The following is a 19,386-nucleotide window of genomic DNA, read 5'->3' as shown; positions in this document are numbered from 1 at the left end:
TGGAACTATAATTTGAAGCAAGGTGTAGTTTTTTGTAAGTTTCAGTCAAGATTTAGTTATCACAGATAAGTGATAAATTTTGTATTTGCATACAGGTGTTTTAGTCATTTATTTGTATTTTGAAGCTTTTTCTGCATTGTTTTTCTTTAGTATAAGAAAGGTACGTACCTATTTGTAATTCTTTTTCTTTAACATAGTCCCAATTCTGATACTCACACATTGCAGGGGAGGAGAAGGATAGGAAATTCCAGTAGTGTTAGCTATGCATGTTAAAAAAAAGAGTAACATGCCCAATGTGATTCAGTTGGTAAATTGAGTAAATGTACAGTATATTCACAGTTCCAAGGGAGAAATTGACAGTGTGTGTGTGGATGCAGGTTTGGGGAAGAGCTTTTTTTTAACTTGAATTTAATAACTTTCTACTTCACTTGAGTTCAGTTCACTTGTTTAATTTCTCAGTTTAAGAGAGTATTAACTACCTTAACAACTTTTACTTAACCCAGGAGTAAGTCTTAAGAATTATCAACTTGTTCTTTAGAGTCTTCACATCTTTCTCTCATTTTAGGTACTTCTTGATGTGATGGATATCTTTGAAATAGCAGTAGGTGAAGGCAAGAAAATACTAATGGAATCAGAAAGCACATTTGTCAGCCACATGCAGTGCAATCATCTTCACTAATTGTAATGCAGCACCACAGTAATAACTGTTTTTTTACTGTGACTGTGGAAGAATTTTTCCTGTGCAGTGATACCTCATAATTTTTTCAATGCTTGATTGTTTCCTGTCAAAAAAGAAAATGACTGAAAAGATAATTTCTTCTGGGTTTGGGAGACGTAGGGATGGAGGAATAATGAAAAAAATTTTTTTTAGATAATGAAAGACGCCAGAGATCTCACATATGACATTTAATTTAGCATCTATCACTTAATGAAGTACAGTTTATTTCCTTAGCAGAGGTTACAGAATTAAGAGTGACTGTTGCTTTGTGGAGGCCACAGTGAGACATTAGCTCAGTAAAAGATATTTAGTGATTAATTAAAATTAGATCCTCTCTGCAACTCTCCATTTGTATTAAACTCAGTGGTAAACTCTGAGCCCTTTGAAAATGAGTTGGATGTTAATTTTCTGTTTAGTGTTTTGAATCTTATTTCTCAGAACATCTAATATAGCAAGTAAGACTTATCAAATAGTATGGTCCTAGGCGAGGTAGTAGGTAAATAACATACATTTATTTTACTTAATCATGGCTATAACTGTAAGGTATGATTGTTTGCTGAATTTAAAGATAAATGAGCTTTCAAGTAATTTCTTAAAATTTTATTCCTTATGAGTCAATATAATTCATTTAGTGAGCAAAATGGTTGTTTCCATTTTAAAGTCTGAAAGTGTTAGTTGCTCTGTTGTGTCAAACTCTTTGCGACCTTGTGGACTATATAGCTTGCTGGTTCCCTCTATCCATGGAATTCTCCAGGCAAAAATACTGGAGTGGGTACCCATGCCCTTCTCCAGGCAATCAGCCCAACCCATGGATCGAACCCAGGTCTCCCGCATTTCAGGCAGATTCTTTACCATCTGAGCCACCAGACAAGCCCATTTCCTTCTTAAATAGATGTGATTTTGTTAAAATCCTAATGGGTAAGTTTTGACTTAATGTTTTCTCTTTTTAAAAATAGCATTTTTATGAAAGGTGGTTTTGCTATTTATTTATTTATGGCTGTGCCACACACCACGTGACTTGCAGGATCCTAGTTCCCTGACCAAGGATTGAACCCAGGCCCATGTCAGTGAAAGTTTGGAGTCCTAACTACTGGGCCAACAGGGAATTCCCTTATGAAAAGTGGTTTTAATTTTTCAGACTTCTTCATAAGTGACCTTTGTAGATCACTATTTGGTTAGGTTGGCAAATGATGACCAGAGCAATGACAGGTTCAGATTATTGTCAGGTGAGTTCTTACTGGTTGGTCATTAGGAGCACTTAAACTGGTTTACTGGATAAACAAAGTTATTTGTGAGATCATAGAAATTAAAGGAGCCTAGAGTTGGAAAGGGTGACTTTACAAAATTAGTCTTTTCACTTGGTATAGAAGCAAGATTTTGTCAGTTTTGGTTTGCTGTTTCTGAGGGATCATCTTGTAATGAGTATTAGTTAAGTATTTTCCAATAAAATGTTTACCTTTTTATTGAGGTATGAGGGTAGTTATTTGCTTTAGAGATTCTGTAATTGGGTTTGTGAGTAAAACTGTATTTTCCTTTGTATGTGTGTATGTTACATACACATTACTAGTTACATTACTAGTAACAATAGTTACATACACATTACTAGTGGCAGCATCAACAGTATTTACTCCGGTATTATTCCTATATGTACTCCTGTATTACAGTATTACTCCTGTAGGCTGAATCTTGTGCTCCATAAATTCATATTGCAGCTCTCCCTCCCAATGTGACTGTATTTGGAGATAGAGTGTTTAGGGGGTAATTAAGATTAAACTAGGGGCCTTAATCAGAAAGGGATGGAACCCTTAAAGAATATGAAGAAGCACCCAAGCTCTTTTCTCCTGCTGCACATACACTAAGAAAAGGCTGAGTGGGTACGATATAGCAAGAAGGTTGACATCAAGCCAAGAGGAAGTTGTTCCTCTAAAGATTGGAAGCTTGCTCTTGGTTTCTAATCTCCAGAACTGTGAGAAGAGAAATTTTTGTTGTTTAAGCCCCATAGTGGATAGTGTTTTGTTATGGTAAGCCATGCAGAATAATAAGCATACTATATACCAAGGATTGATATAAGTGATTTATGTGAGTGGGCTTATTTAGTACTCTTAGAGCACTATGAGGCAGGTACTATTATTATTATTCCCATTTTACAGAGGAGGAAACTGAGGCACAGTTAGGGTTCACTAAACTACTCAAGGTTTTACAGCTAGTAAACAGTGGAGCCAGATTTTGATTATAGGCAACTTTGTGCTGAAGTTCATGCTTCTAATTCTGCTTCAGCTCACTTTAAAGACGGGGAAAAAAAATACCAGCACATGGGAAGAATCTATTATGACAAAATTGTACTGAAAAGGTAGAAAAAATGAAAATGCAATCTATATTATTTTCAGTAGTCAAAATTAAGTGCTTATATTGATACTTTTAGAAAAATATTTGAGGGGTTACATTTTTCTTCCAGCGGAATAAACTAAGTGGGATTGAATCCTTTATTTTTTGTTTTGTCTGATGGTTTTAGACATGAAGTTAGTTTACTAAAGGCTTAATAAAAGGAGTTTGACTTTTTCCTACTTTGTTCCTTTTCTACATCTCATATTCTTGCTAGTGAGTATTATTTGGGATTTTTTTTTTTTTTAATCTGTTTTTAGCTTTTTTGTTGAAGATCCTTCTAAGGGAAGGATCATAGTGTCTCATTTGATATCCCAGATTCCATATGCCTTTATAAAATTAGAATTGTAAAAGTTGGAAGAAACTTTAAAAATTTTAACCTATTACTATAGGAGCATATAGGCAGGAATTGAACCTTCTTGGTGGCTTAGATGGTAAAGAATCTGCCTGCAGTGCAGGAGACATGTGTTTGATACCTGGGTTGGGAAGATACCCTGGAGAAGGAAATGGCTACTTGTTCCAGGATTCTTGCCTGGAGAATTCCATCAACAGAAAAGCCTGATGGGCTACTGTCCATCGGGCTGTGAAGAGTCAGACACGAGTGTGACCAGCACTTTCGCTTTTCACTTTTCATAATATTCTAGATTATAAGGAAATTTAAAATGTGTCCATTTTCTTTTTCTTAGCCTTGATTATTAAAACATTCTTTTATATGTTAACTGAAATCATATTCCTCTGACTTCTGTCTAGTTTGTACTTGGTTGGCATCAAGGTTTCATTTTGTACAGATAACAGAAAATTCATTTCAAAATGGCTTAAACTAAAAAAAATTTAATGAGCTCAGTGATGTTCTAGAGTAGATCTGATTCCAGTGAAGCATTTTTCTTTATCTCTTTCCTCTGTTTTCCTCTGTGTGTTTATATCTTCAGATTGACATCTTAGCAGGATAGATTGGTTTGATTTTGTCTAGTTAGGGCTCAGCCCTGGACCTTGTGAGTGGGGAAAGGAAAATGTTGCTGGACATAGGTTACCACTGATAATAATTTTTCCAGCAGTGATTAATAGTCATGATGAATTAGGTTTACTTAGATACTTTGGAGAATTGAAAGATTTTTGTTAGGGATAGATCTTATATTTGAAAGAATTTTGATTTGGAAAAGAATATTGTTTGTTTTTACAGTGCTTTTTTGAATGTGCCTTTTATCTTCCAGGTATTCTTTTTGTTATTTCTTAACTTGCTAATTATTTCTAATACTTTGTTGGGGATTTTGCATTTATATTTAGGGAAGGATATTGTTTTGTATTTTTCTTGTACTGTCTTTGTCTTCTTTTGGTATTAGTGTAATAAACTGAGTTTGGAAGTTTGCTCTTCGTTTTTCTGTACTGTTGATTTGGTATTCTTTCTTAAGTTTTTGATATAATTTGCCAGTGAAACCATCTGCATGTGGAGCTTTTTTTTCTGGGAGATTTTCAACTACAACTTCTACAATTTCAGTTTCTCTATTTCACATCGCTATAAGGGCCATTTAATATCTATTTCACCTTAGGTTAGTTTTGGTAATTGACGGTTTTGAGGAATTGGTCTGTTTCATCTAAGCCATTGATTTTATGTACATAGAATTGTTTGGAGTAATATTATCTTTTTGATATCTATGGCAGCTGTAGTTATAATCCCCTTTTATTCCTAATATTAGTAATTTATGGGTTTTTTTTTTCCTTCGTCAGTCTTGCTAAAAGTTTTATCAATTTCATTGATATTTTCAAAGAAGCAGCTTTCGGTTTCATTGATTTTCTTATGTTTCCTTTATGTTTTAGTTTTCTTTGATGTCTGCTCTTTGTTATTTCTACTCTTCTGCGTGATTTGGGTTGCTTTTGTTCTTGCTTTTCTAGTTTCTTGAACTAGAAGCCTAGATTATAGATTTGAGATCTCTTTTCCAGTGTAAGCATTTAGTGCCAAATAGTTTTCTGCTAAGTGCTGCTTTAGCTGCATCTGAAAAATTTTGATATATTATGTTTTCATTTTTACTCAATTCAGTATGTTTAAAAACTTAGCTTAAGTTGTTTAATTTCTAAATGCTTAGAGATTCTTCTTTTGTCTTTCTGTTATTGATTTCTAATTTAATTCCATCACGGTCAAAGAATGGACTTCCCAAATGGCGCAGTGGTAAAGAATTCCCCTGCCAATGCAGGAGACACAGGCTCAATCCCTGGCTCAAGAAGACCCCCAGGAGAGGGAAATGGCAACCCACCCCGGTATTCTTGCTGGGAAAATTCCACGGACAGAGGAGCCTGGCAGGCAACAGTCCATGGGGTTGCAAAATGTCAGAAGTGACTGAGAGTCTGAGCACACACATACTCGTGGTCAGAGAATATACTTTGTGTGGTTACAATTCTTTAAGTCTTTAATTATTTAAGATTTACTTTTTGACTCAGAATATGGCCTGTGTTGGTGAATGTTCCATTTATGCTTGAATAGAATGTGTATTATATATAGTGACTGTTACTGGGTATAGAATGTTCTGTTAATGTCAGTTGGATCTCATTGGTTTATGGGTTTGTTCAGGCTTCCTCTGTCCCTGCTGATTTTCTGTCTATAGTTTTATCAATTACTAGGTGAGGGGTGTTGAAGTTCCCAACTCTGTATTGGATTTCTTTCTTGTTCCTTACAGTTCTGTCAGCTTTTACTTTATATATTTTGAAGTGCTCTTGTTAGATATTTACACCTAATATATATATCTCCTTGGTGCCACCACCAAATCTCTATTACCAAAACCAGACAATGATATTACAGTAAAAGGAAACTTATAAACCATTGTTCCTTATGGTTCCTTTATGAAAATGGACATAAGAATCTTTGGCCAGATTAGATTTTAGTAAATTTTAGTATTTTAGTATTTAAAATTTAGTATTTTAGTAAATCTTACTCAGCAATATGTAAAAAGAATAATACCTCATGACCAAGTGGGGTTTATCCTAGGAATACATGGTTGGTTTAACCTTTGGAACTTAGTCAATATAATTGAAGATATTAAGAAACTAAAAGAGGAAAATTATATGATCTTCTCAGTGGGTATTGAAAAAGCATTTAACAACACTCAACATCCATCCATAATAAAAGCATAATAAAAACTCTCAGCAAACTTGAACTAGAGGGGAACTCTCTTAGCCTGATAAAAAGCATTAAAATACACCTACCCTCGCTCCACTGACACATATCCAAAACCAAACAAATAGAAAAAGAATCCCCACATACTTAATGTTGAGAGACTAGACACTCTCCCTGAAGACTGTGAACTAGGCAAAGGTGTCTCTGCTCTCCAGCTTCTATGTAACATTATGCAAGGAGCCCTGGCCAGTGCACTAACGTAAGAAAAAGACAGAAAAGTACAAAGGTTATAAATGAAGAAGTACAACTGTCTTCACTTGTAGTCAGTATGATTGCTCATGAAGAAAATACTAGGGAATCTGTCAAACAATAACAACAAAGTACTAGAAGGAAAACAAATTTAGTAGTGAGGCCACTGATACAAGTTCAATATACAAAGTAAATTATATTTCTAGATACTAGCAGTACACAGTTAAAAATAATATCATTTGCAGTAGCATAAAAACATGAAATACATGTGGATGAATTTAACATACTCTGTGCACAATCTGTACACTGAAAACTGTGATTATTGAGAGAAATTGAAAAGAACTTAAATGAGAGACATGCCATGTTTATGAGTTGGAATACTCAATATTGTTGAGATGTCAGTTCTCTTGAAATCCGTCTTTAGATTTAAAGGAATCCAAGTAAAAATGACTTCTCCATAAAAATTGATAGGCTGATTCTAAAATCTGTATGAAAACTCAAAGCATGTACAATAATCAAAATAGTTTTTAAAAAGAACAAAGTTGAAGGATTTATGCTGCTTGAGTCTAGATTTACTGTGGATTTAGTAATGAGGACAGTATGGTTTTTAGTGTAAAGATAGACATCGAAATCACTGGAAAAGAAATAGAGCTATACATACATTTTTAATTGATTTTCAACAAAAATGCTTTCAATGGGTTATAGGAAAGTCTTTCTAATAAGTGGTGTTGGGTCAGTTATATACTCCTACAGAAAAAAACAAAAACACTGACTCTTCAGCACTGTACAAAAATGAACTTGAAATGAATCATAAATCTAAACATAAAAACTAAAAATATAAAATTTCCAGTAAAAAACATTTGAGAAAATCTTTGTGACTTTGAGGTGAGCTAGAAGTTTTAAGAATACAAAAGGAGTAAACCATTAAAGAAAAAAATTGATAAATTGGACTTCATGAAAATTAAAAATTAAAAATCTCTGCTCTCCAAAAGACATTAAGGAAATGAAAAAGTAAGCCCCAGAATTGGAGAAAATATTTGTGGTACATGTGTAAGTGTGTATTCAGAATATAGAAATAATACTTCACCAAAGAAGATAGATGAATGGTCAATAAGCACATCAGTCATCAGGGAAATTAAAATTCAAACTATAATGCAAAATCCCATTATTCATACCCACTAGAATGAGTTCAGTTAAAAAGGCCAACAATGCGTCAAGCATTGAGAAAGGATGGTAGGACGACCAGTGCGTGCGTATTCCCACTCTTTGCGTCCCCGTGGACTGTAGCTTGCCAGGGTTCTCTGTCCCTGGGACTCTCCAGGCAAGAAGACTGGAGTGGGTTGCCCTGCCCTTCTCCAGGGGATCTTCCTGACCCAGTGATCGAACCCGCATCTCCTGTGTCTCCTGCATTGCAGGCGAATTCTTTACCCACTGAGCCACTAGACTTTTTACATTGCTTTGGGAGTATATAATGGTACTTTCTGGAGAGCAGTTTGTCAGTCTCTCACAAAATTGAACATAAACTCACCATACCTGCTAGCAAGTCCATACCTAAATATTTCCATGATGTTCACAAATGAGATCAGCCAATAGTTTTATTTTTCTTACTAAGTTACATTTTTGCATCAATGGTATGCAGAATTCATAAGTTTTTGTCCCCCTGTGTTGCTGTCAAGATTTATTTAGTATTCGTCATCCTTAAAATTAAAGTAGAGTTTATTCTATGAAACTTCTACAGTACAAATCTTGTATTGTGGGTAGCTCTTTGAAAATTTCTCAATTTTTTTCTTGGTCTGTGTTTAGATTTTTCTGTTTCTTTTTTCATAAGTCAAAATAATGTTCATTTTCTTAGAAAATAATCAGTTCCACTCATTTTCAAATTTATTTGGAAGATACAACTAAATTTTTTTTTCAAGTTTTCTTAATTTCTTTTATATCTGTCTCTTGTAGCATTCTCAGTTCCTTTTTTTGTGTTTATATATTCCCATTTCTCGTTCAGTTGCCAAGTCGTGTCTGGCTCTTTGAGACCCCATGGACTGCAGCACTCCAGGCTTCCCTGTCCTTCACTATCTCCCAGAGTATGCTCAGACTCACTTCCATTGAGTCAGTGAAGCCATCCAACCATCTCATCCTCTGTGGACCCCTTCTCCTCATGCCCTCATCATGGTCTTTTTCCAGTGAGTCAGCTCTTCACATCAGGTGGCCAAAGTATTGGAGCTTCAGTATCAGTCCTTCCAGTGAATATTCGTAGTTGATTTCCTTTAGGATTGACTGGTCTGATCTCCTTGCTGTCCAAAGGACTCTCAAGAGTCTTCTCCAGCACCACTGTTCGAAAGCATCAATTCTTACGTGCTCAGCCTTCTTAATGGTCTAACTTTCACATCCATACATGATTACTGGAAAAACCATAGCTTTGACTATATGGACTTTTGTCAGCAAAGTGATGTTTCTGCTTTTTCATATCTTATCTAGGTTTGTCATAGCTTGTCTTCCAAGGAGCAAGCATCTTTTAATTTCATGGCTATAATCATCGTCTGCAGAGATTTTGGAGCCCAAGAAAATAAAATCTGCTGCTGTTTCTACTGTTTTCTCCATCTGTTTGCCATGGAGTGAGGGGACTGGATGCCATACTCTTAGTTTTTTGAATGTTGAGTTTTAAGCCAGCCTTTTCACTTTGCTCTCTCATCAAGAGACTTTTTAGTTCCTCTTCACTTTCTGCCATTAGAGTGGTATCATCTGTGTATCTGAGGTCTTTGATATTTCTACTGGCAATCTTGATTCCAGCTTGTGCTTCATCTGTCTCAACATTTTGCATGATGTACTTTGCATATAAGTTAAATAAGCAGGGTGACAATATACAGCCTTCATGTACTCCTTTTCCACTTTTGAATGACTACTTTAAAAAAATTAGTTATAAATTTATCGTATAGTTCTTTTCATAGAATTATCTCTTGAATTTATTATTCTGATAGTTCTTTATTACTAATTCATTTACTTCTGCCTTTAGCTTTTCTGATTCTTCTACTTTGTTGCTCAAGTTTATCATTCTTTTTCTTACTTTGTTAGTAGAACAGAGTGCAGTTGTTTTCATTTGTTCTTATTAAATAGTACAAAATTTTCAAGTTATGAGTTTTCCTCAGAACTGGTTGATTCCTGTGTTCTCATAATAAATCTTTGTTTATGTTTTATATCTTCTGTAGTGTCATACTTTAATTTTTATTTCACCCAAGAGTAGTTTTAGACCCTTTAATTTTTTCCAATTGAAATCTTCAGTTATCTAGGTAAACAGTCATAATGATAGCCAGTAATTTCAATTTTGCCTTTCACTTTTTTTGTGCTGCTTAGCCTGTGGCACAAACCTCTCCTTGTGTAATCAACCAAAATCAGTACAGGTATGTGGGTCAGACCTTTTTCCATTTCAGAATAGTCAACAACTTAGAGGAACATGTACTTAAAGGACTAAATAACTAACTAGAGAACTGAGCATAGCTACCTGTAAAAATTGAGATAAGAACAAAAACAGGGACTCCTAAGGATTTAAGATATGCATGAATATGTATTGTGGACAAAATACTAAAATAGAGATACATATTTGATTCAAGTGATTCAAGTCAGTCAGTTCAGTTGCTCAGTCATGTCCGACTCTTTGTGAACCCATGGACCGCAGCATGCCAGGCCTCCCTGTCCATCGCCAACTCCTGGAGCTTGCTCAAACTCATGTCCATTGAGTCAGTGATGTCATCCAACCATCTCATCCTCTGTCATCCCCTTCTCCTCCCACCTTCAATCTTTCCAAGCATCAGGGTCTTTTCCAATGAGTCAGTTCTACGCATCAGGTAGCCAAAGATTATGCAAGAGATAGTGATATATGGGTGATTAAATGGCTTGATAACATTTTTGTTAATAGGAAGCTGAGGAACAAAAAAGAAATGGAAAGTATGTCTGTAATAACCCAGAACAAATGTTATAGTTGATATCAACATGAAGGGAACTGAGTGGGGAGAAGACCAAGGAATTTGTCAAGAGTGTGGTGGAGTACTCATTTTGTTAGTAGAAAGATATCCTTCTTGGTAAGTTGAAGAAATAATTAGGAGCACATGAACAAGAAAGTGTGATGTAAGTTAAAAACAAGCATTATAAGAACAAATCTGTATAGCTTTAAACCATTGTAAGAAAACACTTGGGGAAAAAAGTATGGAATTAAGAAGGAAAGTAAAGGGCTTCCCTGGTAGTCCACTGGCTACCAGGAGTTTGAGCTTCTACTACAGGGAACACGGGTTTGATTCCTGTTTAGAGAAGTTGCACATGCAGTGCAGTGTGGCCAAAATAAATAAATAGAAGGAATATTAAATGGAATATTAAATAAATATTAAATAGAAGGGATAGTAAAGGAATATTAAATGACCCTAAGTAGGCTGCAGTGGTAAAGAATCTGCCTGATCCTGGTGGCTCAGTGTTAAAGAATCTGCCTGCCAATGAAGGAGATGCGAATTTGATCTTTGGGTCTGGAAGATCCTCTGGAGAAGGAAATAGCAACCCATTCTAGTATTTATGCCTGGGAAATCCTGTGGATAAACAAGCCTGGCAGGCTACATTCCACAGGGTTGCAAAAGAGTTAAGACATGATGAGTGATTAAACAACAACAACAATGAACCTAAGTAGTATCATACAGATTCCTAAAATATCACCAAGGTAACTTGTTGGTAAGACAAATGAAAGTTGCTCAGTCGTGTCTGACTGTTTGCAATCCCATGAATTATACAGTCCATGGAATTCTCTAGGCCAGAATACTGGAGTGGGTAGCCTTTCCCTTCTGCAGGGGATCTTCCCAACTCAGGGATTGAACCCAGGTCTCCTGCATTACAGGTGGATTCTTTACCAGCTGAGCCACAAGGGAAGCCCAAGAATACTGGAGTGGGTAGCCTATCCCTTCTCCAGTGGATCTTCCTGACCCAGGAATCAAACCGGAGTCTCCTGCATTGCAGGCGGATTCTTTGACAACTGAGCTATCAGAGAAGCCCTAGCCGAGGATAATGTTTACAGTGGTAAGGGAGGTTACTCCCTCAGCAGAACCTTAGTAGCCTGTTAGACAGGGAAGGAAGAAGTTCAGATATATATTGAGATTTTGAGTCTTGCTTAGTAGGGAAGGAAGAAGTTCAGATATATATTGAGATTTTGAGTCTTGCTTAGTAAGGGCCCTTCAGTTGGTGGATTATGGTTGATTATATCTTGGTTATGATTGGGAACGGATCATCATGTAATGCGCTTACCTGGTGGCTCAGTGGGAAAGAATCCACCTGCTAATTCAGGAGATGTGAGTTCGATCCCTGGAAGATCCCCTGGGGATGGAAATGGCAATCCACCTCAGTATTTCTTGCCTGGGAAACTCCATGGACAGAGGAGCCTGGCAGGCTATCATTCATAGGATTGCAAAAGAGTCAGACATGACTTAGCAACTAAACCACAGCAACATGATCAGAGAATTTAAAGGCAAGAGGTTTAGAGTTTTGGAGTGTTAGCCATCATTATCTGTTAAAGAGTTGATGGATCTTTGAAGAAGTTCCTGGAATGAACAGTAAACTTATTTTGCAACTTCTGTCTTTCTGAGTATGTTTCCTATAAGAATAAACTCATTGATGATGACAGTGTAATAATAAAGTTATGTTAATATAGGCAGTAAGCTGTGTGGATGATTTTCATTCTCAGAAGGTAGAAATAATAATTTCATTCCTAGGGCTAGGGAGAACCTAGTTGCTCCCTGTTATTTGTTCTTTTACTGTGCTACTAGATTTGTCTTACTAGTATCTTATTCAAGGTTTTTGCAGTTATATTCATTCGTGAGGTGGGCCTGTTCTGTTTTCTTGTGTCCAGTATCTGGTTTTAGTATCAGTTAGTCTGGTTTGTTGAATTAATTCCTCCCTCCCTGAAACATTTTCTTTAAGATCAAGATGATCTCTTTTTGTAGATAGGCAGATCTTAGTACTTTGATTTTCTCTACTCACATTTTATGACTTCCTTCTTTTAAAATATGTTCTGCTTTTTGATTGTTAAGGATTATTATACTTTATATTCCCACTACAGTTATTTAGCCTTGTTATACTTTTATTATTATTTTAAATATATTTTTTGCCCTTTCTATGAATTTGGACCAAAAGAGCATTGTTCATGGTTGTCTTATGACTTAGCTTACCATCTTGAACCACCCTTCCCATTTCTTAAATTAATCCTTTTTTTTTTTTTAATCTATCTCAGTTAAATAGATCTCATTTTCTGAACCAGGAAGAAAATTAAGAAGAATTATAGTTTTAGTTTTCCTTTATCTTCCTATTAGTTATCAATGTTTCTCTTTAGAAAAATGTTTTAAACAATGTATATTGTCTATTTAATGGAAAAGTAGATGATGTTGGATATTTTTTTAATCCCTATATTCCTACTTTGGTTTACTTTCTATATATATGAAAAATGAAAATAAGTCTTGTATGAAGGGTATCTTTTTAATGACATTTTTCTCTCTAAATATAGGAACTTCACAAATGGGTGCTACTATAGTAGATGCTTTGGATACCCTTTATATCATGGGACTTCATGATGAATTCCGAGATGGGCAAAAATGGATTGAAAACAACCTTGATTTCAGTGTGGTGAGTATACAGTTCATAATTTATTCAGTTGACTATGAAGAAAAACACAGTCTCTAACAATAGTTTTGAGTGTTATACTGAATTTAAGGAAATCCCAAGTCTCCCTTCTTCTTTTGCAGTTGTCAGTTGTTTAGTTTTTGCATAAAATAGACACCTTTTCTCACCATTTTCCTTTTACTTTTCTTGCTCTTATCATTTAAGGTAATGTGTTGAGTGTGTTAAAGCAAGAGTTGGGGGAAAAACACGTTGAACTGGAAATATAGGAAAATCATAAATTAACTTTAAAATAAATATTTTATTGTTTTTTAAAGATACAGTGATTTGGCAGTTTTTTTTTTTAACATCTTTTAAAAATTTTATTTTTTAAATTGAAGTACAGTTGATCGTGTTGTGCATATGGCACAGTTTTGATGAGTCTTCATAGGCATGTGCTCATCATCCCAGAATTTTGGCATAGTTGTTAAGTGGTACTGCTTAGGTTTGAAGCCCAGCACAGCTACATTCTAGTACTCCTTGGGAAATCTACCTGTAAGTAAGTGCTACTTTCTAAACCTGTCATAAAATTGCTCTCCTCTTGCAGTATTGTGAGGATTATTTGAGATAATCTGGTACATATTCAGTGTTCAGTAAATGATAGCAGTTATTTTCATTGCTACCAGTCTTCACCTGAAAGATGTGTGGGCTATTTTGTCATATTCATTATTATCTTTCATGATATTTGTACTTGGTGTTCCTTCTGACTGTGGTGAGAAACCACTCCTTTATGTGTTTTTTTCTTTGGCAGACTCTGTATCATTCAAATTATGATTTAAATCTGTAATTATTTCTTATGCCTTTCCTGATGCTAATTAGACAAAAATTGATTACTTTCTTTTGTATTATTTTAGCATTTTGAGCATATATCACAACAATTTTTATTATCAGGTTTAGGTTTGGCTGTGCATAACAGAAAATCTAGTATGAAATAGCTTAAGCAAGAGAGAGAATTTATTTCTGTTTCCTGGAAATCAAGTGCAGAGATAAGCAGTTTAGGACTGATTTGCATAGCTCCTCAGTGATCTAGGATCCTTTGTCTTACTGCTCTGTCAACTGCAGTATAAAGCTTCATCTTCATAGATGATTCCTCAAGATAAGGTGGATAAGTGCCCAGTGGCAGAAAGGAGGAAGGAAGGAATAGAGAAAAGATACGTGATTGTTCAAAAGTTGGTTACCCCCTTTTTGCTTGTGTATTAGTGAGTGAATCTTACTCATGTGGCCACATCTTATTGTACAGGGCGTTGAGAATTGTAGTCCATCTCCCCCTCCCACACCACCCCTTCTCCCCACCCCGTATAGTTATGTAGCCCTTGGAGACTGTGCTTTGTGTATCTTATTTAAGAAATCCTCACTTCATGGTCATGAAGATATATTCCAATGTTTCATTCTAAACTTCTGCATTTGGGTCTTTAGTTCTTATATAATTAAATTTGTAGGTAGACTGATAGGCAATTATCACTTGATCAACAAATAGTTGATTCTGTTTACTAATATTTCCCTGCTATTTGTACATGCCACATTAGTCATGTATACCTACATCAATATTTTAGCAGTCTAAATATTTATTGTACCCTTAGCCACAATATTTTTATAAGACAACTTGGTATCTATATTTGAATCTTGCTATTATTGATGTTATTCTACTAGGAGATTATCTTAGCAGTTCTCAGTTCCTTGTTCTTTTAAGCTCTGGAAAACCCTGTTGAAATTTTGATGAGGATTGCATTCAGTTTATAGATTAATTTGGAGAGATTTGGCATTTGTGAATCTCCAACATTCCTGTTTGTTAACATGGCAGTTTTATTATGCCTGATAATTTGTTGGTATATTGTGTCAGTTGGCTCAACCAAGAACCAAAACTGTGCAATTTTTTAATTGAGAGGATTTATTGTTTAGAATTGTTGACAAGTAATGGGGCACTGAAAAGGCAAAGTAGCACATTACTGTATTACAAGAGGTAGTATTAATAACTGCAGTAAACAGCTGCCGCGCCTGGAACTCTGAGAACAGTCAGAAGAGGCTGAGACCAATAACATTTAGTAGCTTGGGGCTCTGATTTTGATAATTTAGGAGTTCTTAAATGTATCCTCTTGGAGCTAGGGCTCAGACATCTGAAGAGGGGGTACCTAGCTCGAGCTTGGTATCTCAAAAGGGCATAAAGAGGCCAACTTGGGGAATGTGTCTGTGACAGGGGAACTGGAACTTGGAAGCAAATGCCAGGGCGAAGAACCGTGGCTGGTTTGACAGTGTCAGAAGCCAGAAGTAAGCTAGAAGGAGTAAGTTCCTTTTCCTTCCTTCATCTTTGTATTATCTTTGTAGCACTTCTTGTCATTGGCAGGGCCTCTTGGGGAGCCCACAGGCAAATGAGAAATGCATTTGAAGAGTTCTGGTTTCTGTATACCAAAGTAGAATGTTAAAGGATGGATTTGAAGCTGAGGAAAAAATAGCTTAATAATCAGCACAGTTATTTTTCATTCTTTTACTTTTAGCCTTTCTGTGTCATTTGTATTAGCTGCATGTTTTACATATGATGTGTACTTAGATATTGTTATTTTTATCCAGTCTTGGAATCTTTTAACTGTTAAATTTGAAATATTTACACTTAGTATGGTAACATATTTTTGGAGTTGTATCTTCCATCATTATTTTGCTACCTATATTATTATTGTGCTTCTCATTTGCCTTTCTCTCTTTCTTATTTTGTATTAAATTACTTCATGTCTGTTTTTTCCTCTATTACTTTTTAGTTTGTATCTCTTTTTACCTCTACCAGTTTGATTATATACTTTACATTTCTGTTTATTTTGGGGTTACTCTTGAAATTTTAATAGGTATACTTACCAAAGTTGAAAATTAATCAGTTTCTCTTTCTTCTGAAAAATATAAAGATCTTTTAATTTAGCTCATTTCCCTCTTGTCTTATGTGTAATTGTTGTCCAGTTGGTCCCAGCTTGCATTTAAAGTAATGAGTAGAAAAATTAGGTAATGAATAGAAAAATAAACATTTATTGAGTGCTTTCTCTGTGACAGACACTGTTCTGGATCTATGGATACAGGAATGAACAAAACAGTTTTACCTCTAGTTTATACTAGTTTATATTTTAGTTATAGGAGAAAAATAGTAAATGCATATTAAAGTTGTATATAACATATCAGGTAGTGGTAAGTTCTTACTCTTAAAGAAGAGTAAATAAATAGCATTGGTGAGTAAACTGGTGAGTAAATAGGAGTAAGCAGTGGTGAGAAGTTGCTGTTTTTATATCTGATGACTATTGAAGGTAATAACTTTTCTGAGAAGACACCCAAGGGAAGCCATGTGGATATGAGAGAGCCAAGCTTTCTCCTAATAGATATTATAGCTGAGTATAAAATTAGAGGTTGATGATTATTTTCTCTTAACCTTTTAAAGATACAGTCTCATTGTCTTTCTAATATGCTGTTGAAAAGTATGCTGTCAGTTTAATTTTTAAAAGGTTATCTTTCCCCTCCTTGTTAATATTTTCTTTCTTTGCTGTGTTTTTCTATAGTTTCTTTACCATTCTGTATTTAGATTATTCCATAAAGGACTCATAATATTCTTTAGTCTAAGGACTTTTGTTTTCAGAACTTTAGGAAGGTTCTCTCTTTACTCCTGTAAATAATGTTTCTTCCTCATCCTCTCTGTTCTGTCCTCTAGACTTTCTCTTCTGTCTCTTGTGAGGAAAGATTTGAATTTTATAAAGAATTATGCCATACTAAGATGATGATAAGTGTTAATTGGGGAAATAGTACAGAATAAAGCATATTAGTGATGAGGGATTACTTCACTATTTTATATTGTGTGGTCAGAAAAACTTTCTAAGTGGAATTTGCTCATAGAGATGTGCAAGTAGCGTAAAGACTGACACAGAAGTGAGTTTGACGATTCTCAAATGGCAGGTAGACCCATTTGGTGTAATCATAAAGTGAGTCACAGGGATATTTGTTAGGAGATAATGTCAGAGAGGTTGTGGGGAATCTGATTATGTTGGGTCTAATAAGTCATTTTACCCTGAGTGTAACCAGAAACCATTGTAAAAGTTTGCACAGAGTGGTAATTTATGCTGATTTAAGATTGAAAAGTTGCATTACACTCTAGCTATATGGTACTGAACAAATAGAGTACTGGGAAGTACAGTCAGGGAAACTGGTTAGAAGGTATTCTTCTTCTAGTGAGTGACAGAGGCCCTCTCTCCCTCTTTTGCTTCCTCTCTATATTTAGTGAATGTCTACTATATATCCTGCAGTATGCTTTATATTGGGAATATATGAAGTAATATAAATACTTTGCTTTTGAGGATTAATAACAGTTTATGTTATTAAAATAATTATATTGTGAAAGTTCTGTATTAGAGAATTATGCTTGTGTTAGCAAATGATGTCTTCTGCCTGTGAATATTGGAAAGACTTCAGGGTAATATATATTTCCTTTTAATTTTTATTTAAAAGTTAATTAGAAATATTATTTTTCTATTAGTCACTTTTGTATATTCTGTGGATTCTTTGGTCATGTTCTTTGCCACTTCTTTACTTTTCTTTCCATGCATTAGAATCTTTCTCAGCAATATCTTTATCCATATCTAAATACAAACCTGTAGACTATATGTGGTAAGTTATTCTATATTTGTGGCAGATATCCTTCCATTTGTTTCTTGCCTTTTAATTTTGTTCATAATTTTTTTGTTATAGGTAATTTTCATTATGGGGAAATTCATGTCTTTCTGTCATTATTTGTTATCAGTGCAATTGATTATATACTTATAAAGTACCTGCTTTCTCAAGGGAGTATAGATATATTGTCACATTTTCTTCTACTTTTTTTTTGGTACTTCTGTGTCTACTTCTAAATTATTTTGATTTCATTTTGATAAATATGTGTATATCATATATAAGAGTCAAATCAATTTCTCACCTAGGAGTCAGTTTTTCAACATTATTAATTGAAAAAATCTATCATCTTGTCATTACTTTTTGGTACCTCCTTTAACATTGATTAAGTTATACATACTAGAAAAGTATTTAAAATTCATGAGAAGAGATAGAAGTAAAAATGGACATACAGTTTACTGAATTTATAGTGTAGTGAATATAGCATAGAACAGAAAGGGACCAGTAGATTGAGCACTATTTCAAAATTTAAGAAATGGAGGCTTTCATGAGGGAGAATAGTCCGCAGCATCAAATATCTTGCTAATTTCATAATAATATGTAAGGCACATGAAAATGGCCCCTTGGTTATGGCAACTAGGAAGCTGTGCTGATAACAGTAGAGGAGTCTCAGTAGCATTAACAAATGGGAGGTGAGATTTCAGTTGCATGAGAAATGAAGATGTAGAAAGTGGAAAAAAATATTCTCCCTAGTGTGTTTGTGAGAAACATATGAAGTATTGAAAATATTTTGAAACCTTCTCAGCTTTGTGTATATGTGAGCATTTTCAATATGTTTTCACAGAATTCAGAAGTGTCTGTGTTTGAAGTCAACATTCGATTTATTGGAGGATTGCTTGCAGCGTATTACCTTTCAGGAGAGGAGGTGAGCAAAATCAAGTAATAAATTGTTTGGGGAAAAAGGTTGTGAATGAAATTTAGTAAAATGAAAGATTTCCCTAGCAGAATGTCATCTTTTTAAATTGTCTAATATTGAACTAATCTGCAGGTTTGCTGAAATAACTAGATCTTCAGATAGAGCTCTGTTCCTTGGGGATAATGATTTTTTCATTTTGAGAATATCAGTAAGACAAATTTATCACAGATCCTAACATTATGTACGCTGTGTCTCCTCTGTAGGGGTAATCCTCTAGAATTTGCTGTTTCAGTTAATTACATGTTTGAAACAAAAGGAGAAAATGAATTAATAAGATTAGAATAAAGGAATGAATCAGTAAGAATGAATGTGGATCCTCCTAAGTCCAAAAATTTTGTTAAAAAAAGTGCCTATTTGGAAATTGAATGCAATTTATTGCTGTAAATTAAAAAAATAAAACAGCAACAACTCTAAATTCTCCTTTTTGGAAGTCTTGGACTGAAATTCGGTTGGTTTGAAATAGAGACCATTATTTATATTTTTAAGTACTCCTTGTTAAAGGTGTACTTACTTGTTGAGTATGTTTCAAGTACTCCTTGTTAAAGGTGATTTTTGGAAATGATGGTTCTGTACTTTGAGAAATTCTGACCCAGCTTTTAGAGTTTAGAGTTTCTCAAAGTACAGAACCATCATTTCCAAAAATCACCTTTA

General features: G+C 34.7%; 1 protein-coding gene across 3 annotated transcripts in view; it reads left to right on the top strand.

Annotated features, from left to right (window-relative positions):
• The window catches only part of MAN1A2 (mannosidase alpha class 1A member 2), a 153,145-nt gene that overhangs the window by 54,248 nt on the left and 79,511 nt on the right, over nucleotides 1-19,386 (top strand). For all 3 annotated transcript variants that reach the window (XM_070467237.1, XM_070467238.1, XM_070467239.1), the window contains exons 4-5: nucleotides 12,979-13,097; nucleotides 18,604-18,684. In XM_070467237.1, coding sequence (XP_070323338.1) covers nucleotides 12,979-13,097; nucleotides 18,604-18,684 — 200 coding nt within the window. The remainder of the gene's footprint in view (nucleotides 1-12,978; nucleotides 13,098-18,603; nucleotides 18,685-19,386) is intronic.

This window comes from Odocoileus virginianus, chromosome 5 (genome assembly GCF_023699985.2).
Source record: "Odocoileus virginianus isolate 20LAN1187 ecotype Illinois chromosome 5, Ovbor_1.2, whole genome shotgun sequence".
Classification (NCBI taxonomy): Eukaryota; Metazoa; Chordata; class Mammalia; order Artiodactyla; family Cervidae; genus Odocoileus; species Odocoileus virginianus.
This window is presented reverse-complemented; position numbering and strand designations above follow the sequence as displayed.